The following is a 23932-nucleotide window of genomic DNA, read 5'->3' on the forward strand; positions in this document are numbered from 1 at the left end:
ATGGCATGACACTAAGAAGTTCTGTGGAACAAAGGAACTTTGGCATGTTAGTTCATAGATCTCTGAAGACAGAAGGGCATGTGAGTAGAGTAGTGAAAGAGTCATATGGGATCTTGCCTTTATCAATCGAGGCACAGATTACAAAAGCAGGGAAGTTATGTTGGAGTTACATAGAACTTTGGTGAGGCAACAGCTAGAGTACTGTGTGTAGTCCTGGTTGACATTATAGGAAGGATGTGATTGCACTGGAGGGGGGCAGAGGAGATTCACCAGGATGCTGCCTGGGTTGGAATATTTAAGTTATGAAGAGAAGTTGGAAAGCCTTGGGCTGTTTTTGTTGATCGATTATGAGAGGCATGAATAGAGTGGATAAGGAGCAGCTGTTCCTCTTAGTTGAAGGGTCAGTCACAACGGGACATAAGTTCAAGGTGAGGGACAGGAGGTTTAGAGGATATGTGAGGAACAGCGTTTTTACTCAGAGTGGTGACAGTCTGGAATGTGCTGCCTGGGAGGGTGGTAGAGGCCTCATGACCTTTAAAAAGTACCTGGTAAATGGGATTAGGTGGGAGGTCAAAAGTTTCTTATGTGTCAGTGCAGACTCGATGGACTAAAGGGCCTCTTCTGCACTGTATCGTTCTATGATTCTAATTGTTCAGGATTCATAGCACTGATGTGCTAATATTCCTTCTTCGAATCCTCAAAAATGTGTTCATATTTTTACATCAGCATTTCCTAATTTACTGAAACAGTGATACTAAAAAATTGTTAATAAAATAGTTGTATGGATCAGTTTTGGCTCTAAGTTTAATTAAAACAATTCTGTAATGAAATCACTGGCTTGTTTATTTTGGAACTCAATCCTACATTACCTTTTCTTTCAATTTTTAGCTGTAGCTTTCCATATGGATGAGAGTAAACTAGCTCAGAATATAAAAATAGATAGCAAAAGTTTCTACAAATATATAAAATGAAAAAGAGTGGCTAAAGTAAACATTGGTCCTTTAGAGGACGAGAAGGGGGATGTAATAACTGGAAATGAGGCATTGAACAGGTATTTTGTGTCAGTCTTCACAGTGGACGACACAAATAACATGCCAAACATTGCTGACAGGAAGGCTATGGCAGGTGAGAACCTAGAAACTATTATCATGAAAGAGGTGGTGTTGGGCAAGTTAATGGGGCTAAAGGTAGACAAGTCTCCTGGTCCTGATGGAATGCATCCCAGGGTTCTAAAAGAGATGGCAGGAGAAATAGCAAATGCACTAGTGGTAATTTACCAAAATTCGTTGGACTCTGGAGTAGTTCCCACAGATTGGAAAACAGCAAATGTGACGCCACTATTTAAAAAAGGAGGTAGAAAAAAGGCAGGTAACTATAGGCCAGTTAGCTTAACTTCTGTAGTAGGGAAAATGCTTGAATCTATCATCAAGGAAGAAATAGCGAGACATCTGGATATAAATTGTCCCATTGGTAAGACGCAGCATGGGTTCATGAAGAGAAGGTCACATTTGACTAATTTGGTGGGATTCTTTGAGAACATTACATGGGCAGTGGACAATGGGGAACCTGTGGATGTGGTGTATCTGGATTTCCAGAAGGCATTTGACAAGATGCCGCACCAAAGACTGCAACATAAGATAAAAGTGCACGGTGTTACGGGTAATGTATTAGCATGGATAGAGAATTGGTTAACTAACAGAAAGCAAAGAATAGGGGTAAATGGGTGTTTTACTGGTGTGCCTCAGGGATCAGTGTTGGACCGCAATTGTTTACGATTTACATAGATAATTTGGAGTTGGGGACCAAGTGTAATGTGTCAAAATTCGCAGATGACACTAAGATGGGTGGCAGAGCAAAGTGTGCAGAGGACGCTGAAAGTGTGCAGAGGACGCTGAAAGTCTGCAAAGGACGCTGAAAGTCTGCAAAGAGATATAGATAGTCTAAGTGAGTGGGCGAGGGTCTGGCAGATGGAGTACAATGTTGGTAAATGTGAGGTCATCCATTTTGGCAGGAATAACAGCAAAATGGACTATTATTTAAATGGTAAAAAATTGCAGCATGCTGCTGTGCAGAGGGACCGGGTGTCCTTGTGCAGGAATCTCAAGGAATTGGTTTGCAGGTGCAGCAGGTAATTAAGAAGGCAAATGGAATTTTGTCCTTCATTGCTAGAGGGATGGAGTTTAAAAACAGCGAGATAATGTTGCAGCTGTACAAGGTGCTGGTGAGGCCACACCTGGAGTACTGTGGACAGTTTTGGTCTCCTTACTTGAGAAAGGACATACTGGCACTGGAGGGGGTGCAGAGGAGATTCACTAGGTTGATTCCAGAGTTGAGAGGTTGGCTTATGAGGAAAGACTGAGTAGACTGGGGCTATACTCATTGGAATTCAGAAGAATATGGGGAGATCTTATAGAAACATATAAGATTATGAAGGGAATAGATAAGATAGAAGCAGCGAAGTTGTTTCCACTGGCGGGTGAAACTAGAACTAGGGGGCATAGCCTCAAAATAAGGGGAAGCAGATTTAGAACTGAGTTGAGGAGGAACTTCTTCACACAAAGGGTTGTGTATCTGTGGAATTCCCTGCCCAGTGAAGCAGTTGAACAAAGAACAAAGAACAAAACAGCACAGGAACAGGCCCTTCGGCCCTCCAAGCCCGCGCCACTCCCTGGTCCAAACTAGACCATTCTTTTGTATCCCTCCATTCCCACTCCGTTCATATGGCTGTTTAGATAAGGCTACCTCATTGAATGCTTTTAAGGCAAGGATAGATAAATTTTTGAACAGTAAAGGAATTAAGGGTTATGGTGAGCGGGCGGGTAAGTGGAGCTGAGTCCACAAAAAGATCAGCCATGATCTTATTGAATGGCGGAGCAGGCTCAAGGGGCCAGATGGCCGACTCCTGCTCCTAGTTCTTATGTTCTTATATACTCACTTTAAAAACCTTACTGCCACGACTCGAGAAAAAAGCAGTTCTGATCCTGTAATCCAAATGAAACAACAGATTACTTTCAATGTGAATATGTCAATGCAGCTTTTAAGAAAACTATTTCTATTGAAGAATGGTACATGCAAATCAATAAATAGGACTCCAGTATGCTTTTGCCACATAGTCACATGGCTATAAAGGCTGTTTACTGCAATGATACGAATAAGTTTGCATTTGATTACAGCTATGATTTTGTTTGTGTTCAAGTACAAGGCCCCAGTTCATAACCTTTCACAGAAATGCATTTCGACACTTCATTTCTAGTATGCCCCAGGTATAAAAATGCTTTAAATTCTGCTTAATAGATGCACTTTGTTCAGGCACACCCAGGCCAGTGACCCGAAGTGCCACTTTCAGAATGATCCAGATGCACTGGGAATTGAATCCTCTGAATTTGGAAGTGCAGTTAACAATACTTTGGACAGTTCGGCAATGTTTATCTTGTGAATGTAGACATCTTATTTCACATCCTGTTATATCTGTTTTAAAAATCAATCTTATTTCTGTAAACACCATCAAAGCTAATGGATTGTCATTTATTAATCAATACTTCCATAAAAATAATGGATTGTGGGTTCCACAGTACCATTAGTAATTTTGACACAAAATATGCAACAAATTATTGATGTCACCACATAATTATTAAGCTTTGGAGGATCCAGTGGTGTAATACATATGGTGCTAATCTGCCATTTGGCACCCATGATTCTTAACCCAGGATGGACCATGACGGGAGGGAAATGAAGTTACAGGAAGGGATAAAACCATTCCTGTGTGTTTTCTGGTACAGTCTTACAATTCAGGTTTCTCGTCATAGTTTGTGATAAAGGAGTTAGATTGGAAAGTTAGTAATTTCAGTAGGATAAAAATTAACTGAACTTAAATTAATTGGTAGGAAAATAACAGCAGATCTAACAATACATTAGCAGTGGAAGATTTTTTAAAAGAAAGCAGTATAATATACAGTCTTGTCTCAGATCTTGCACTGATTTGCACAATGTTGGTATAATTACAGTTTGGTAGGAGAAAGTTTGCTTTTCAGAGCAACAGCCTCTGCACACTATGTGGAACAAAACGATAAACTCATTTGAGCATTTTCAGAAATGTTTTAATGGTCTTAAATAATAATAATAAAAAACAGTTCAAGTCAACAAGATTACATACATAAAAGATGCCAGCTAATCTTTACTCTTTAAACAATCTCTCAATTATACAACACAATGTGTATATATAAGTTTTCGAGCCATATCTATGTTTCCGCTATTCTGATAAATTAGTGACAGATTATAAGCAATGTCTCGTCTTAGATCAACTTGATCATCATCTATTCCCTGAAACGACAAAGAAATTCCTTTCAAATTAAAATCACTTTATAATTCCTTTCTTGTCATTTGTACAAAAAACAACTATAGATATTAATTTTTGTTGGGCTTAGATGTAAAAAATTTCACAAATTATTTTTTTTTCACATATACACAAAATAATGGAAGAGTGGCTTCAACATACATTGGCATGGAAAAAGGAGAAGATAAATACTTGCAAACAGTAAACTATCACCGATCATTACCAGTTTTCTTCATAACACCCTAATAATTGTCAGTGGCACCAGTTATCTTACTGTATAGTGAAACAAAAGGACAGATTGAACAAAAAATTTAACATTGACTTGGATGCATCTGTGATCAATAAGGTATAATACATTTCAAATACCTCAGTTCAAAGGCACTGTCATTTTCGAATAGCAGCTAATCTTGCATTGTCATCTGTGTAACTACATGCTGACTATACGGGATTATGGCTTTTAAGATTCTAATGAACAGTTCTGTTGATAACCTATTTGCAATAACTTGGATAAAAGTCACATTTTAGTCTGCTGCATCTACTTTTTCAGGTTTAGTAACACCAGGCACTCTTGTAAGTGTATAGCATAGCCACATACTCACCTGTGTTCACTTGCATTGTTCAATATCCTTTTTGTTGAAAAATAGTGTAACTTGGGACATAGCAATTCATCACATCTTGATAAGCGAACTGGATACCGTGTCTTTCCAAGATGCCCTCATCTATTCTAATTTCAAGTTTTGCAAAACAGACCAAGACCAAATTCATATATTTAATCTGCATATTACACATAAAGCACTGTGAATATAGAGTAAAGTGATGGTTGCACTCACTCAATTCTGGTCACCTTCACATGATACTAAATATCAAAGCTGCAAGTTTAGACAATTAGTGTACATTCGGTAGAGCCAATTTTGTCCTCAGCAAACTTCCGTACACGTACTTTTCAGGAGTCACTAGAAATCACTTCAGACATTACAGAATAGCAATCGCTGGGAACCCTGGCTACCTCTTCCAATCTGTCAGCAAGCGGAAACATTGCTGCCTGATTGAGTTTAGCTAAGCTGACATAGACTGAGGCCAAAATCGTGCCAGTTCCTAGTCTGGTCCTGGCTGCTACATGATAAGTTTACCCAACAGAGCCATGTGAAAGTCCAAAACCATTTAAAGTACCAACTGACTGTTGAAATTAATGTTACAGCTGGTGTATTCCTCTGTGTGTTCTTTGGATCTTCTACCCTGTATGAGTATCTTTGTTTGAGTAAGAGAAATAAAATGTTTTACCTTTTTATTTTTCTAACTACTACGTACCTCTAATTGAAGAGGTGGGAGCTCCAGTGCCTTTTCATAATAATGAACAGCAAAATGCACGAGCCCCAGTTGATGTAATGCACGTCCTATATTATAGTATACTTCTTGGCAGGGGCCTCGAAGTTCCATATACCGTGTCAGAAAGGAGAATCCCTAGAATAAAAAAAGTAAAGATCAAATGAAAAGCAGCAGAGTATCTGCAGGGTTTGCTTTATTTGCTACCCTGTCATTTTTACAAATTTCCTACAAAGCATCATATTCAATGTCTTCAAATCATTCATGGACAACCCATTTGATCTCCAAATGTTTCCAGCTTTACGTCTCTCCCACATTCTGTTAATCGCACTCCAACCCCCGTGCCAATAGACAGAAGGCACAACTTTCAGCTGCCTTGACCCTGCTTCCTCTAATGCACTCCTCACATCCTTCAGTCTTTCGACTTCTTATCCCCTTTTAAAAACTTTGCAAACTATATCTTTTCAGACACACCCTTTTCCCTTGGCTCAATTCACTGTGGCTGTTTTCTTCAAACTTTAAAGGCATTAAGTCATTTTAAGATGTAGTTGCTATGCTAATTTTAAATGCATCTCAAACCCACGTCACACCACTAATAAAACCAGCATGTTTGATGCAATACAGTTGCTGTTAATGCACTTTTCTGTCCATGCTTAAATCACTTGCTAGATGACCGCCCTTCAGGCAAGGAAGAAACAAAAACTACTTCACTATTGCCTAGTCAAAATTCCCTACGTCTCCTTCAGTGCTTGTCTGCATTAAATATTGCTGCTTCCTCCCAGCTCTTCCTCAAAATGGACTTGTTTCATGGATTCTTCATTTGAAAGTAGACATTCTCCAAGTCCAAATTTGAAATACAGCAGGTTATTATCCTAAATTTAGCTCAACACTGTCTATGACAAGCATCAGTATGACATGACATTTCTTTATGGAGCAAATATATATTTTAAAAATCAGCTTTTCACTTTGTGAAGCAAAGTACAGATTTAATTCCTTCTTCCTATATGCTGGCTATGACTTCAACCAGCAGAGAATTTTCCCCCAATTCTCACTGACTATTTTTGCTAGAGCTCCTTAATGCTCCTTGGTCAAATGCTGCCTTGATATCAAGGGCAGTCACTCACACCTCACCTCTGGACTTCAGCTTTTTTGTCCAAGCTTGAACCAAGACTGTATTGAGGTTAGTAGTTGAGAGGTCCTGGCAGATCCCAACTTAGTGTCTGTGAGCAGATTATTTCTGAGTATCAGTGAACAGGTTACTGCTAAGTAAGTGCCACTTGATGGCACTATTGGAGATAATTTGCTGTGTTGGATTTGCCCTGTTCTTTATGTACAGGATATACCAAGACAATTTTCCACTTGTCAGGTAGATACCAGTGTTGTAGCTATACTGGAACACTTTGGCTAGGGGCGCGATAAGTTCTGAAGCACGGGTCCTCAGTACTATTGCCAGAATATTTTCAGTGCCCATCATCTTTGAAGTAACCAGTCCATTCATCCATTTCTTGATATCACCTGGAGTGAATCAAAATGGCTGAAGACTCATATCTAAGATACTGGAGACCTCCTAAGGAGGCCGAGATGGGCCCTCCATTTGGCACTTTTGGCAGAAGATTGTTGCAAATGCTTCAGCCTCATCATTTGCACTGATGTGCTGGGCTTCCACATCATTGGGAATGGGGATACCTACAAGGCCTTCCCCCTCCAGTGAGTTGTTCAATTGTCCACCCACCATTCACGACTCAATATGGCAGGACTGCAGAGCTTAGATCTGATCCATTGGTTGTGGAATTGCTTAGCTCTATTACCTACTCATCCTGAGTTGTGGCTTCACCAGGTTGCCACCTCATTTTTAGGTATGCCTGATGCTTCTCTTGGCATGTCTTTCTGCGCTCTTCATTGAACCAGAGTTGATCCCTTGGCGTGGTAGTAATGGTAGAGTCAAGGATATATCGGGCTGTTAGATTACAGATTGTGGTTGAGTACAATTCTGCTGCCCCACAGTGCCTCAAGTTGTCCAGTCTTGAGTTCTAGATCTGTTCTAGTACAGTGGTCATGTCACGCAACACGACAGAGGGTATCCTCTATGTGAAGACAGAGCTTTGTCTCCATAAGGATTGTGCAGTGGTCAACTGCAACTGATACTGTCATGGATAATTGCATCTTTGTCAGGCAGATTGTTTTTCCCTCTTGTCTTTTAGGACTCAGCTGGCTTGGTCCTTACCTAAAGGCCATCAAATGAACCAGATGGGCTTTTATGACAATCAACGGTTATCATTAGGCTTTTAAGTCCAGATTTTTACTGAATTTAAATTTCACCATTTACCAGTGACAATACCATTACGCCACCGTCCCTTGAAATTATACAGAATAAAATGGATAGTTCACCTTACCAAGTTTAAAGTTTTATCAAATAGGATAATCTTTTGTTAACAAAGAACAGTACAGCACAGGAAACAGGCCCTTCGACCCTCCAAGCCTGTGCCGCTCCTTGGTCCAACTAGACCAATCGTTTGTATCCCTCCATTCCCAGGCTGCTCATGTGACTATCCAGGTAAGTCTTAAACGATGTCAGCGTGCCTGCCTCCACCACCCTACTTGGCAGCGCATTCCAGGCCCCCACCACCCTCTGTGTAAAAAACGTTCCTCTGATGTCTGAGTTATATTTCGCCCCTCTCAGCTTGAGCCCGTGACCCCTCGTGATCGTCACCTCCGACCTGGGAAAAAGCTTCCCACTGTTCACCCTATCTATACCCTTCATAATCTTGTATACCTCTATTAGATCTCCCCTCATTCTCCGTCTTTCCAAGGAGAACAACCCCAGTCTACCCAATCTCTCCTCATAGCTAAGACCCTCCATACCAGGCAACATCCTGGTAAACCTTCTCTGCACTCTCTCCAATGCCTCCACGTCCTTCTGGTAGTGCGGCGACCAGAACTGGACGCAGTACTCCAAATGTGGCCTAACCAGCGTTATATACAGCTGCATCATCAGACTCCAGCTTTTATACTCTATACCCCGTCCTATAAAGGCAAGCATACCATATGCCTTCTTCACCACCTTCTCCACCTGTGTTGCCACCTTCAAGGATTTGTGGACTTGCACACCTAGGTCCCTCTGTGTTTCTATACTCCTGATGACTCTGCCATTTATTGTCTAACTCCTCCCTACATTATTTCTTCCAAAATGCATCACTTCGCATTTATCCGGATTAAACTCCATCTGCCACCTCTCCGCCCAATTTTCCAGCCTATCTATATCCTGCTGTATTGCCCGACAATGCTCTTCGCTATCCGCAAGTCCAGCCATCTTCGTGTCATCCGCAAACTTGCTGATTACACCAGTTACACCTTCTTCCAAATCATTTATATATATCACAAATAGCAGAGGTCCCAGTACAGAGCCCTGCGGAACACCACTGGTCACAGACCTCCAGCCGGAAAAAGACCCTTCGTCCACTACCCTCTGTCTCCTATGGCCAAGCCAGTTCTCCACCCATCTAGCCACTTCCCCTTGTATCCCATGAGCCTTAACCTTCTTAACCAACCTGCCATGTGGGACTTTGTCAAATGCCTTACTGAAATCCATACAGACGACATCCACGGCCCTTCCTTCATCAACCTTTTTTGTCACTTCCTCAAAAAACTCCACCAAATTTGTAAGGGTCTGCTCATAAACAATTATGTCTCTGTATGCCTTGTTTATGAGCAGACCTCCACTCCATCTGACGAAGGAGCAGCGCTCCGAAAGCTAATGGCATTTGCTACCAGATAAACCTGTTGGACTTTAACCTGGTGTTGTTAAAACTCTTACTCAAAATAGTTCAACAGAGGGCTTTTTATCTGGATTCAATGACTTTGACAAACCTGCACCAGAAGAGGATGTCGTTTTAAAACAAACTTCTGAGATGCCATGTGGATAAAGGTAAGACCCACACAGAGACTGTACAGGGGTTCACTGGGCTGAATCCGGAAAGCCTGAACATACTGACCTGAAATTTCAAACAAGATATAGTTAAATGATTGCTTTTAGGAACCATTTACTATCTTAAAAATACGAATTGTATTCTTTCCACTATCATTTAATTGAATCAATGTGGTTTATGTCTCATAAGAGTTATAAAGCTTTGGTCAGGCCGCACTTAACGAGTACTGGATTCAATTCTACAGGAAGGATGTGGAGGCTTTAGAGAGGGTGCAGAAGAGGTCTACCAGGACGCTGCCTGGATTAGAGGGTATGAGCCAAAAGGAGAGGCTGGACAAACAAGGGTTGTTTTCTCTGAAGCGACAGAGGCTGAGGGAAGACCTGATAGAAGTCTATAAAATTATGAGAGGCATAGACAGGGTTGACAGTCAGAATCTTTTTCCCAGAGTTGAAATGTCTAATACTAGGGGGCATGCACTTAAGGGGGCAGGGAGAAAGTTCAAAAGCAATGTGACAGCCAAATATTTTTACACAGAGAGTGGTAGGTGTCCAGAATGCACTGCCAGGAGTGTTTAAGGGGTTTTTAGATAAGCACATCAATATGCAAGGAATAGAGGGACATGGACAAAAGGGCAGGCAGAAGAAATTAGGTTAATTTGGCATCATGTTTGGCACAACATCGTGGGCCTGTTCCTGTGCTGTACTGTTTTATGCTTTAAGAGACATGTTACAAAAATTCAGGGATATGATACAAGAGGAAAGGAAGCAGCATAAATAGACAACTTGTTGACAAACAGGAAGCAAAGGAAATGGCTTAATGGGTGTTACTCAGATTGAAGGAGGATAGGGAGTTTCATGTTGAGATATATGCATATACAGACAGATTGCACTCATACAATGAAGAATGACATAGAAAGATTTTTCTTCTAAATGCTCAAACGCTATGCAGCAACATCAAAGCGAATGGGTATATTTGGATTAGTTATTTATTACCATGGAGCAATTATTACAGATAGGCATATTGGGGTTGGAAATTTATTAAATGGGATCAGAGGGAATGTAATAGTTAGGGTATTAACTTAGGAAGAATAACTTTACAGGAGGTAGTGCTGGGAATTACATTTTTAGGCAGAAAAATCTTATTGTAGCAGCCAAGGACAAAGAGTATTGAGCAGACAAAGTGCAAGGTAGAAATTGGAGACAGCAAGAGAGAATAAATGAATATTTACAACTCAGATGTAGCTGCTGGAATGAAGGGACAGTAACAAATCAAAAGCAGTGCCTGAAGCCAGTAGGTGAAGCAACAAAGAGTTGTGCGAGATTCTCTGTGCAACCAGCACTGAGTGCAACTGCACAGTGTGGAAGTTTGACATGAAGGAGAAGTTCGTTGAGGAGGAGAGGGTTTTTCTAACTTTTTCATCCTGTTGGAATTGGTTTCAGCTCTACTACAGGGGGGAAGTGAGCTGTTTGAGACTATCTGGTGCATATACAGTAAGTGGCCAAGGCCTATTTTCCATAAGTTCAAAGTAGGGGTGGAGTTTGTGATAAGATTAATAAATATCTAAAAGAAAATAAATAATTGAATAAAATAATTAAGTAATTAATAAAAGCTCATAAGTGTGGCAGAACAGATGGTGTGTTGAGGCTGCAGCATGTGGGAGTACTTGAATACTCGTGTTATCCAGGGCAAGCACATCTGCAGTTTGAGGAGTTCCGTCTCAGAGTCATTGAGCTGAAGGTTGAGTTACAGACATTGCAACACATCAGGGAGGAAGAGAGTTTCCTGGATGCTTTGCTTCAGGAGGTGGTCACACCCCTTAGGATAGAATCTTCTGGTTTGGAAAGTAGTCAGTGACAGGAGGGTGTGAGTGGAACTGAGGCAGGAGTGACAGCCTCTGCAATTGCTCAACAGGTTTGAGGTTCTTTTAGCTCGTTTGGATGAGAGTAGGGGTTGCAGGGTGGATGAGCTGACTGACCATGGTGCTGCAATACAGGATGCCATTCAACTGAGGGGAGCACGTAAGAATGTAGTGATAGTAGGAGACAAAATAGCGAGGAGGATTGACACTGTTTTCTGTAGCAAGGAGCAAGAATCCAAAAGAGAAGACAAAGAGTCATCTGGACTCGAAACGTCAGCTCTTTTGTCTCCTTACAGATGCTGCCAGACCTGCTGAGATGTTCCAGCATTTTCTCTTTTGGTTTCAGATTCCAGCATCTGCAGTAATTTGCTTTTAGCAAGAGTCCAGACGGCTGTGTGAGTCAGTATGAGAACCTCGGCACCAAATTAAGAAGCAGAACCTAAAGGTAATATTTTCTAGATTATTACCCAAGTCATGTGCAAATTGGCATCGGGCAAATGAAATTAGAGAAATGAATGCATGGTTCAAAGACTGGGAGAAGTGGGTTCCAGTTCGTGGGGCACTGCCACCAGTACTGAGGATAGTGGGATCTGAACCATTGGGATGATCTATATCCGAGCCATGCTGGGGTTGATGTTCTAGTGAGCCACAAAACTAGGGAAAGAGAAACAGTTTTAAACTAAATAGTGGGGGCAAGGGATCTAATTTGGGAAGGTGTGGTTTACCAAAGAGTAGAGACAAGGCAAGAGAGAAAGGTACTAATATGGGAAATGATAAACAGACCATGACAGGAAGGCCAGATGTGGAGATGCTGGCGTTGGATTGGGATGGGCACAGTAAGAAGTCTCACAACACCAGGTTAAAGTCCAATAGGTTTATTTGGAATCACGAGCTTTTGGATCGCTGCTCCTTCATCACCTGATGCGCTCCGAAAGTTCGTGATTCCAAATAAACCTGTTGGACTTTAACCTGGTGTTGAGACTTCTTACTGTGACAGGAAGGGACAGAGAGTACAAATCTAAGAGTAAATCTGCAGATAAGGCTAGATGCCACAAAAATAATAATGTAATTGTACCTAAATGGTAGGACAGAGTATAAAAGAAGAAAGGTATGGGGATAATCATGGGGGATTTTAATATACATCTCGGCAAAGGTAGCATCGATGGTGAGTTCATAGAATGTTTTTGGGATAGTTTCTTAGAACAGAATGTTCTGGAGGCAACAAGAGTGCAGGTTATACTGAACTTTGTATTGTGCTGTGAGATAGGTTTAATTGATAACGTCATATAATCCTATAATCTCTACAGTGCAGAAGGAGACCATTTGGCCCATCGAGTCTGCACCGACTCTTTGACAGAGAATCCCACCCAAGCCCTAATCTGACGCATTTACTGCACTAATTCCCCTAACCCACACATCCTGGACATTCGGGGGAAATGTTACCATGGACAATCAATCTAACATGCGCATCTTTGGACTGGGAGGAAACCAGAGCACCCTGGAAGAAACCCATGCAGACATGGGGAGAATGTGCAAACTCCACACAGTCATTAGAGGCTGGAATTGAACTCAGGTCCCTGGCACAGTGAGGCAGCAGTGGGCGGCACAGTGAGCCACCCTGCTGCTCATGTCAATGCCACTCCTAGTTATGAGAAATCATAATATGATTGAATTTTACATTCAATTTGAGGAAGAAAAGAGTGTGTCCGATACTAGTATTTTAAACGTAAATAAGGATAACTATAAGGGCATGAAAGCAGAGCTAGCTAAAGTGAACTGGCAAATATGCTTAAGGGTTGGATCAACAGAGGTTCACTGGCAGACAGTTAAAGGGATATTTCAGAATACACAGAGCAGACATATACCAACAAGAAAGAACAATTCCAAGAGGAGGGCCTATCATAAAAAAAGTTTAAAACTGTATTAAACTTAAAGTAGAAGCATATCATTGCAGAAAGCTGAGTGGTAGGTCAGAAGATTGGGAAGAATACAAAGAATAACAAAAAGATTGATAAGGAGGGGGAAACTATAGTATGAGAGAAATTTAGCCAGTAATATAAAGACGGATGCTAACAGTTTCTATTGATACTTAAATAAAAAAGTGTTAACCAAATGAGCATTGGCCCGATAGAAAGTGTGTCTGGGGAATTGGCAATCAAAAGTAGGGCTATGGCAGCAGAATTAAACAGGGATTTTGCATCTGTCTTCACTATAGAGGACACAATTAACATCCCAGAAATAGCTGTAAATCAGGGAATGGATAGGAAGGAGGAACTCAGGAAAATTACAGTTATCAGGGAATGATATTGAGCAAATTGTTGGGTCTGTGGGTTGACAAATTCCTTGGTCCAGATGGACTTCACCCTAACGTCTTGAAATAAATGATTAAAGAGATAGTTGATGCATTGGTTTTAATTTTCCTAAGTTCTCTTGATTCGGGGAAGGTTCCACTAGATTGGAAAATAGCAAATATAATTCCTTGATTCAAAAAGGGAGCCTCTCATCTTGTCAACACCAGTATCTCCACATCATTATTAAAGATGTTATTATAGCAGAACACTTGGAAAATTTTAAGGCAATCAGCCAGAGTCAACATGAATTTGTGGAAGAGAAATACGTTTAACAAACTCATTGGAGTTCTGTGAAGGAGTCACATCCACTGTGGGTAAAGAGAATCCAGTAGGTGTACTGTACTTAGATTTTCAGAAAGCGCTTGATAAAATGTCACATCAAAGGCTATTGTTGAAAATAAAAGCTCATAGTGTAGTGGGTAACATATTGGCACGGATAGAAGATTGGCTAGTTAACAGGAGAGAGAGTTAGCATAAATTGGTCTTTTTCTGGTTGGCAGGATGTGATGAGTGGTGTACCAGAGCTATCAATACTGCTGCCTCAATTTTATACAGTTGACATAAATGACTCCGATGAAGGGACTGAAGTTTTGGTTGCTAGATGTGCTGAGGATACAAAAGATAGGTAGGAATGTAAATTGTGAAGAGGATGCAAGGAGGTCACAAAGGGACATAAATAAGTTAAATCAATAGGTAAAACTGGCAAATGGAGTATTATGTGGGCAAATGTGAAATTATCAATTTTGGCAGGAAGAATAAAATAGCTTATCTAAATAGTGAGAGATGGCTAAGCTCAGAGGTGCAATGGGATCTGGGTGTCCTCCTGACCTAGAATCACAAAAGGCTAGTTTACAGGTACAGCAAGTAATTAGGAAAGTTAATGAAATGTTATCACTTATTGTGAGGGGAATCGATTAGGAAGGTTATGCTTCAATTGTACAGGACATCGGTGAGACCACATGTGGAGTATTGTATACAGTATTGGTCTCCTTATTTAAGGAAAGATGGAATTGCTTTAGAAGCAGTTCAGAGAAAGTTTACTAGACTAATACCAGGAATGACGGATTGTCTTATGAAGAAAGGCTGGAGAGGTTAGGTTTGTGTCCACTAATGTTCAGAAGAGCACGAGGTGACTTGATTGAAACCTTTAAGATCCTGAGGGGTATTGACCAGGCGAATGTGGAAAGGATGTTTCCTCTTGTTGGAGAATCTAGAACGAGGGGTCACTTCTTAAGAATAAGGCGTTACTCATTTAAGACCGTGATGAGGAGAAATCTTTTCTCTCAGAGGATGTTGAGTCTCTGGAACTCTCTTCCTGAAAAGGCAGTGGAAGCAGAGCCGTTGAATAATTTTAAGGTAGAGCTGGATAGTTTTGTGATTAACAAAAGGGGTGAAAGGCAGGAATAGGCAAGAATGTGGAACTGAGGTTACAATTAGATCAGCCATGATCTTATTGAATGGTGGAGCAGGCTCAAGGAGCCAAATGGCCTATTCCTGCTCATAATTTGTATGTTCGTAAAGAGGGATGGCCCATAGTGGGAGTGGGATAGGATGAGTGGGATAGGATGTGTGGAAACAGAGGCACAAAAGGATGCCCACTGTGGGATTGAAGTTGATGGGAAATACGAAACAGATAAACGATTGAAAGATCATCACACACAGACTACTGGCCTGGAGCTTGTGCTAAGTGGCAAAGCAAAGGCATACACCATTGACTGCATGCAAGGCTACTTCCCTTCCTTTCTCATCGACTGCAATAAGAACTTGCTCTTCCAGGGTTCAGTGAAGCTGGCAGTGCCAGAGGAAGGGGAACACTCCTATTGATTTAAAGGGTTACGCTCCCGAGCAGGCTCTATGTGAGTATTGGACAATCAGCCCAAGTTTTCACACTGACAGGTCCTGGCAGGACCATCAGTGTGGGATTCCTCCAGAGCCTAATCGGGCATACCACAACTTCCAGATTTGAGTGAGAGTGGGCTCCCTGGAAGTTGCGACACTATTGTGGCCCTCAATAGCAGCTAACATCTTAGCGTTTGCTGGGATCATAAGATCCAGGGCCATTATGTTTTTAATCTTATTCCTAGTCTAGCAGGGAGGCTAAAATGTTGCAAAAGCTGTGCGGGATGATGTAATGACGGATTGCAGACCTTAAAGTTCTACGTGATGGTGCTGTTTCTAATGATGTGGAGATGCCGGCGTTGGACTGGGGTAAACACAGTAAGAAGTTTAACAACACCAGGTTAAAGTCCAACAGGTTTATTTGGTAGCAAAAGCCACACAAGCTTTCGAGGCTCTGAGCCCCTTCTTCAGGTGAGTGGGAATTCTGTTCACAAACAGAACTTATAAGACACAGACTCAATTTACATGAATAATGGTTGGAATGCGAATACTTACAACTAATCCAGTCTTTAAGAAACAAAACAATGGGAGTGGAGAGAGCATCAAGACAGGCTAAAAAGATGTGTATTGTCTCCAGACAAGACAGCCAGTGAAACTCTGCAGGTCCACGCAACTGTGGGAGTTACAAATAGTGTGACATAAATTCTGATTCTAGGATCGCATGATAAAGACTCAGGAGGAAAAAAGCAGAAATATTTATGTGAAATAGTGTGACATAAACCCAATATCCCGGTTGAGGCCGTCCTTGTGTGTGCGGAACCTGGCTATCAGTTTCTGCTCCGCGACTCTGCGCTGTCGTGTGTCGCGAAGGCCGCCTTGGAGAACGCTTACCCGAATATCAGAGGCCGAATGCCCGTGACCGCTGAAGTGCTCCCCAACAGGAAGAGAACAGTCTTGCCTGGTGATTGTCGAGCGGTGTTCATTCATCCGTTGTCGCAGCGTCTGCATAGTTTCCCCAATGTACCATTCCCCAATGTACACACAAGGACGGCCTCAACCGGGATATTGGGTTTATGTCACACTATTTCACATAAATATTTCTGCTTTTTTCCTCCTGAGTCTTTATCATGCGATCCTAGAATCAGAATTTATGTCACACTATTTGTAACTCCCACAGTTGCGTGGACCTGCAGAGTTTCACTGGCTGTCTTGTCTGGAGACAATACACATCTTTTTAGCCTGTCTTGATGCTCTCTCCACTCCCATTGTTTTGTTTCTTAAAGACTGGATTAGTTGTAAGTATTCGCATTCCAACCATTATTCATGTAAATTGAGTCTGTGTCTTATAAGTTCTGTTTGTGAACAGAATTCCCACTCACCTGAAGAAGGGGCTCAGAGCCTCGAAAGCTTGTGTGGCTTTTGCTACCAAATAAACCTGTTGGACTTTAACCTGGTGTTGTTAAACTTCTTACGCTGTTTCTAATAGCAGGATACTGTGACACTGCTCAATTTACAATGGGATATCTTAGCAAAGCAGCACCTACAGATATAACAAGGCACGGTGACAACCAATTATTGACATTTTATCAGAAACCCCACAGGAAATGTTTAGCTATCTTTAAAATGGAGCGTACGTCTCACTCATCAGTTTTAATAAGTTCCTCTTCACGCTCCGGGTGTAATACGTGTAGGGTCGAAGCCAAATGTATTCATCAAACGAAGCAGGGTTAGAAATCAGGAGCTAACTGGACGACACACATAATTCAGTTCCCATTTTAAAACCATATGTGTTGTTCTTATTTTTATATCGTACTTTGATTTTTCAGGATAGAAACATAGAAAACTACAGCACAAAACAGGCCCTTCGGCCCCACAAGTTGTGCCGAACTGAGGATGAGTTATAGCAATTTGTGAAGCTCAGTAGAGATGGTTGCAGTGTAGGGATTTCTCTGCAATGAACCCAGAAGGTGCAAAATTGAAATTTTAAATTGCCAACACTAATATAATTAAAGCTTAACAAGTTTACATAGACAGATTCCATTATAAATGTGGATAGAGAACACATAATAAAAAACTATAAAGAATCACAATAAATAAATAAAAACAAGGACAAAATATCTGAGTTTATAATGAGGATTGAATAAATATATGGATTTTATAGTCTATATTCCTTATTAAAAATCTTATGTTGCACACCAAGCCTTTAAACTGTACCTCACCTGCACTTGATTTTAACATCTCATGAAATGCCACAGATGACTAGCTGATATTGACATGCATATTAAATAAAAAGATGGATTGATACAGAGACACATCGATGGAGAGAAAACAGATATAGAGCTGCAGCAAGTTAGTAACATTATCATAACAGGAATGCCTGCTTTTCTTACTTCCTCCACAGGTTGGCACTATATCAAAATATTGCAAGGCAAACTGTTCTTATTTCCTCCAGAAATTTAGTCAAATGACAACATTGACGGGACAATAAGCTGATTTGAGGTTTTAGAAACAGATAGTGGGCAACAGTTAGTGAACTATCATTACCAACTAAAGCTAAGTTTGATTCAAAACTTGACTTGTTCAGAAAAATCATCTGAAGCCCAAGTATTATGCCAGTACTGTCAAGTTCATGGAAGTGGTTACATCACAACTTTGTGCAATCAGCAGCCAGTCCCAACATAATTACTGCATGATGTCCATATAGAAAGATGAATAACTGCAATATAATTGCTGCATTTCATTCATATTGACAGTATATTACCAACAAATAGTTACATGTTCCAAAATGATCAATGCCCATTACCTAAAGCATGCTTGAAGCTTCCAGCCACAAATGCATTGTGTCCGTTAAGTACACAGAGTGCATGGTTGTCTGGGTGTTTCAGCATTAGACGCAGGCAAAAACGATGGTGCCTCAGGTCTTGAGAGTGCATAGTAACTTGGTTAAAGATATTCCACAGTTGAGGCCTGTTCACATTTTCCATCACCATGACCCTTGAAAGAACAGCAAAAAAAAAGTCAATTCTTCAGCACACAAACAAAAATGGTCTTTTAAAGACCGAATAAATTATGAAAATTATTTTATGAGAAGCAAAGCATATTTCAACTCAAATAATCAATTTTATAACAGAGGGAAGACTAGGATTAAATAAATTAAGACAGAGATCATTGAGTTAAGAGGCATAATGATATTGAGCACTGTTGCAAAGACTTCACCTCCAGCTCTTTATTAAATCACCCAATGTTGATTTGTGAAATTTGATAGTTAACTTAGAAATCATAGAAATCATAGAAACCCTACAGTGCAGAAGGAGGCCATTCGGCCCATCGAGTCTGCACCGACCACAATCCCACCCAGGCCCTACCCCCACATATTTTACCCACTAATCCCTCTAACCTACGCATCCCAGGACTCTAAGGGGCAATTTTTAACCTGGCCAATCAACCTAACCCGCACATCTTTGGACTGTGGGAGGAAACCGGAGCACCCGGAGGAAACCCACGCAGACACGAGGAGAATGTGCAAACTCCACACAGACACAGAACTTATCTTCTTTTATGAATGCAACTCAGGAGGCAATGTTCCTTACAATGTCTCTGTATAACTTATTAAATCATAATGTACTAAAAGAACAAAACAAAATTTGGGCCTTTGACAGGTATACACATTTGAGCCTGTTTGTCATTCGAACAGCCTAGTTTGCAATTAATGTATAGGCCCAGTACTGCATTGAGCCCAGTACCTTGCAAGGCTCCCTCCAATTACCTCTCCAAGTTCAATTTCACAAAAATTGAAATAATATATCTAACAGCAGTAATTATGACTTTATAACTAAAAAAAAACTGACAACCATCAAGTTTGCAATATATAAAGGGAATCATTATTACAAGTTGTAGTTTCTAGAAACTGAAAAACACTGACTGGGCATGAGTTTGTAGATTTTCTTGCATTATTTTTTCGTAAATGAATAAACAATTCAGGTGAAATGAAAATAGCTTGGATTATTTTATTTTGAAAACTTAAAGGAAAATTCCACTTGTACGCCAGGGAGTCTGATTTTTTTTGTAGCAGTTAAATTGCCAGTTTAAAGCAAAAAATATAGACTATGGTCAGATTGAGAAAGACTTTTCAATTCCTTTTTTAAATGATGCGAATTATTTAGATGCTCCAAATAACTAGGCTAGGAACAAACAATAATGAAAAGAAACATTTACTGTAAACTGCAGAGCAAAGATGTTCAGAATGGACTGCTGGCCCAAATTCAAAATACATTAATTTTGACAACAATAACAATCTTGTGCATTTATATAACACTTTGAATGTCATAGAACATCTTAATGTGTTTAACAGAGGTATTACGAATAAAACATGTTTGAGACCAAGCTATGGAAGGAGAAATCTGGGCAGATGACCACAAACTTTGTCAAAGAGATAGGTTTTAAAAAGCATCTCAACTGAGGAGAAAGGGAGGCAGAAAGGTTCTGGGAAAACATTCCAGAGCTTAAGAGCCAAAACAACTGAAAGCACAATCACCAATGGTTGAACAATTATAATGTGGAGATGCCGGCGTTGGACTGGGTAAACACAGTAAGAAGTCTTACAACACCAGGTTAAAGTCCAACAGGTTTATTTGGTAGCAAAAGCCACTAGCTTTCGGAGAGCTGCCCCTTCATCAGGTAAGTGGGAGTTCTGTTCACAAACAGGGCATATAAAGACACAAACTCAATTTATAAAATAATGGTTGGAATGCGAGTCTTTACAGGATGAATGAACACCACTCAATAATCACCAGGCAAGAGTGTTCTCTTCCTGTTGGGGAACACTTCAGCGGTCACAGGCATTCAGCCTCTGATCTTCAGGTAAGCGTTTTCCAAGGCGGCCTTCACGACACACGACAACGCAGAGTCGCTGAGCAGAGACTGATAGCCAAGTTCTGCACACGAGGACAGCCTCAACCGGGATCTTGGGTTCATGTCACACTACCTGTAACCCCCACGACTTGCTTGGGCTTGCAAAATCTCACTAACTGTCCTGTCTGAAGACAATACACATCTCTTTAACCTGTGCTTAACGCTCTCTCCACTCACATTGTCTGTACATTTAAGACTTGATTATCTGTAAAGACTCGCATTCCAACCATTATTTTGTAAATTGAGTTTGTGTCCTTATATGCCCGGTTTGTGAACAGAACTCCCACTTACCTGATGATGGGGCTGCGCTCCGAAAGCTTGTGTGGCTTTTGCTACCAAATAAACCTGTTGGACTTTAACCTGGTGTTGTGCGACTTCTTACTGTGAACAATTATAACCAGGGATACACAAGAAGCCAGAAGTGGGGAGCCAAAGATGTCAAAGGTTGCAGAGCTGGTTGCAAAGAGAACGAGTGAGGAAATTGAGATTTGAAAAAGGATGGAAATTTTAAAATTGAGCTATTGTCAGATCAAGGGTCAGTGTAGAAGTTTAGGAATGTTTTTCTCCTTGAATTTTTCTTCAGAGTTAGACTTTTCAATGGGCTGATTCAGAACTATGTTATTCTCTTGACAAAAGAAAGCCTGCAATTTTTAATATTGGGCAGACAATTCTTTATTCTTTATATATTACTTTCAAAAACAGCAAATGTTGTGCCAATTTGTTCCCAGTTCCAAAGCTATATGCTTAAGAGTTGAAGTAGTTGCTGCATTAACGTACATGGAAATTACGCCACAGCAAGTTGACCAGACATTGAAAGACACATTCTCTTGATGAAAGCTGTGTAACTCAGCCCTCTAGTGGACATAATGAATCATTTAGCTTTATTTTAATGGCATTTTTTTCATTGACGAAACTTCAGTTTTATTTGTTCAGTCAAGACAAAATGCAATGCCTGGGACATGGATAATGCTGAAGATGAAGAAATAGAAAAGTAACAGCAGCTAAAAAGGTCACAAACAGAAATACAAAAAGTTGATGGTACAGAAAGAAGCTAATGTGCCATCCAAAAAAAGTGATCTGTCTGATCCCACTTTCCAGCTCTTAATCCAAAGCCCTGTAAGGACCATTTCAAGTGCATATCCAAGTATTTTCTGCGTCTACCACACTTTCAGACAGTGGGTTCTAGATCCCCACAACTTTCTGGAAGAAAACAATTTTCAACTCTCCTCCAACCCTTTTATCACTGAACTCACTGCTAAGGGTAATATTCCAATCCATACTCACAATTTTGATGAATCTCAATTAAATCTTCCCTCAGCCTCCTCTGTTACAAAGAAAACAACCTCAGGTTATCCAATCTTTCCTCAAAGTTCTCCAGTCCTGCCAAAATCCTTATAAATATACCTTCTCAAGTATTATTCTATCTTTCTTATAACGTGGTGACCAGAACTGTACACAGTACTCTAGCTGTGGCCTGGCTAATGTTTTATATCATTCTGGAATAAACTTCCTGTTCTTGACATCTATGCCTTGGATAATAAGGTAAGGTATCTAGCATGCCTTATTAACCAACTTTTCTATCTTAACCTGCTGTCTTAGGGACCTATGGACATACACTCCAACGATGTTTCAGTTCCTCTAGACTTCTCATCCAACTAGTTATTGTATATTCCCTGACCTTGTTTGCCCTCACACTTCTCTGGAATGAATTCCATTTGCCACTTTTCTACCCACCTGACAGGTCCATTGATATCTTTCTGCAGTCTATAGCTTTCTTCCTCATTATCAATCTCACAACCAACTTTTGTATCCTCCATGTTTAAGTCCAAATCACTAAATATACATCACAAAAAGCGAAAACCCTAGTACTGACCCCTGTGAAACCTTAATGGAAACAACCTTCCAGTCAAAATGTTACCTGTTGACCACGGCTCTTTTCTTCCTGCAATTAGCCAGTTTTATATTCAACTTGTCTCTTTCTCATAGATCTCACAGAGTTTTACTTTTCTGACCAGTCTGCCATGTGGGACCTTGTCAAAAACCTTGCTGTCAATGTGGACTATGTCACAAATGCTTTGCTGTCATCAAATCTTCAAAATATTCAATCAGATTAGTTAGATTTAATATTCGCTTAACGGTCCATCCGAGGGTGTGCGTATCATGGAACTGGATGAAAGTCAAAAGGATGTCCGATCCTTGACAAGCTGAATCTTCAATGCCAAAACCATCACCAGAATTGGTATTTGGAATGTCCAAATACTTTTTCAATGTGGGAAGATGTTCTAAGTGCTGTGCGGGATGAGAACATATTGACTTGACATCTAGGCATCAGCAATATACAATGTACAAGCCAAAGAAGAATCTGCGGTGAGGGCACAAGGAAAGTCACTATTGTGCAAGTTTACACATCAACAGAGACAGACACATAGAAGGAGAAAGATGAACACTAATTGCAGGACATGCTGGATGATGCACCCAACTATGATATCAGACTACTGATCAGTCACCTAAATGCTAAGCTTGGTGGCAACCAGTAAGGACTAAGCAGTATGATCAGACTCCATGGGTCAGTAAGTATGCTCAATGAAAACGACAAATGGCCTTCTGCAACAGCAATGGGCTCAGCATAAGGAATAGAAAGACAAGGACATGTTGAACAATTTCCAGCTAGCCCTCCCCAACAAGTTTGAAGTACTACTGAGGTTGGGCAACATCAAGGAAGAGTGGGAAATCTTCAAAAAAGGGATTAAGAAGCGTTCAAAGTCACCATTGGATGGAGGGGAGGATCGAACAAAGAATGATGGACCACTGACCCAACATGGATGTTGATTAATGTGAGAAAGAGGGACCAGAAAAAGAACTGACCAAAGACAATAAGACACGAACCTGCGACTCTATATGTCCATAACAATACCAAGCACAACCTATGCTACTGAGACATGAGAGAGAACAGTGTCAAGTAAGTTAGATGCTTTTCACCAGTGCTGTATAAGATCCCAGGCATCACATGGAGAGACAGCATCACCAATGGAGAGATGAGTGTACCTGGCAGGACACATATTTCACCTCCTGGACACCCACTATAGTGGCAGTAGAATGAACACCACCAGATTAGTGAAGACGACAGGGCTGGCCAAACGAAACCTAGTGGAGTACATTTAAAGGCGGCCTTCAAGAGTAGGATACAACCTGGGCTTTGGTGAAAGTGGTTGCAATGAACCAGGGCCAGTGTCAGAGTCTTGCCTCCCATTGTCCTGCATGGGACCAGAGGAACCAAGTCTCAGCCCATGATTGGTTTATGCCTTTCTAAATGACGATTTATACTGTCAGTCAAAATGTTTGCCAATTTGCCTTCCACTGAGGCTAGGTTGGCAGGCCAATAATTGAGCAA

The 23932-nt window shown here is 40.7% G+C and overlaps 1 protein-coding gene across 4 annotated transcripts in view; it reads right to left on the reverse strand.

Moving 5' to 3' along the window:
• Nucleotides 1-4078: 4078 nt before the first annotated feature.
• Nucleotides 4079-23932, reverse strand: part of gtf3c3 (general transcription factor IIIC, polypeptide 3) — a 75696-nt gene continuing 55842 nt past the window's right edge. The window contains exons 15-18 of one of the 4 annotated variants that reach the window (XM_078228622.1): nucleotides 18434-18624; nucleotides 9524-9648; nucleotides 5642-5794; nucleotides 4079-4320 (exon numbers count right to left, since the gene is read on the reverse strand). In XM_078228622.1, the coding sequence (XP_078084748.1) occupies nucleotides 4198-4320; nucleotides 5642-5794; nucleotides 9524-9648; nucleotides 18434-18624 (592 nt within the window). In that variant the 3' untranslated portion in view covers nucleotides 4079-4197. Of the gene's footprint in view, nucleotides 4321-4504; nucleotides 4607-5598; nucleotides 5795-9523; nucleotides 9649-18433; nucleotides 18625-23932 lie in introns of those variants that run through there. The other 3 variants (XM_078228623.1, XR_013499556.1, XM_078228624.1) reach the window with 3 other exon arrangements.

The sequence above is a fragment of the Mustelus asterias genome, chromosome 14 (assembly GCF_964213995.1).
Source record: "Mustelus asterias chromosome 14, sMusAst1.hap1.1, whole genome shotgun sequence".
In the NCBI taxonomy this organism is placed as follows: domain Eukaryota; kingdom Metazoa; phylum Chordata; class Chondrichthyes; order Carcharhiniformes; family Triakidae; genus Mustelus; species Mustelus asterias.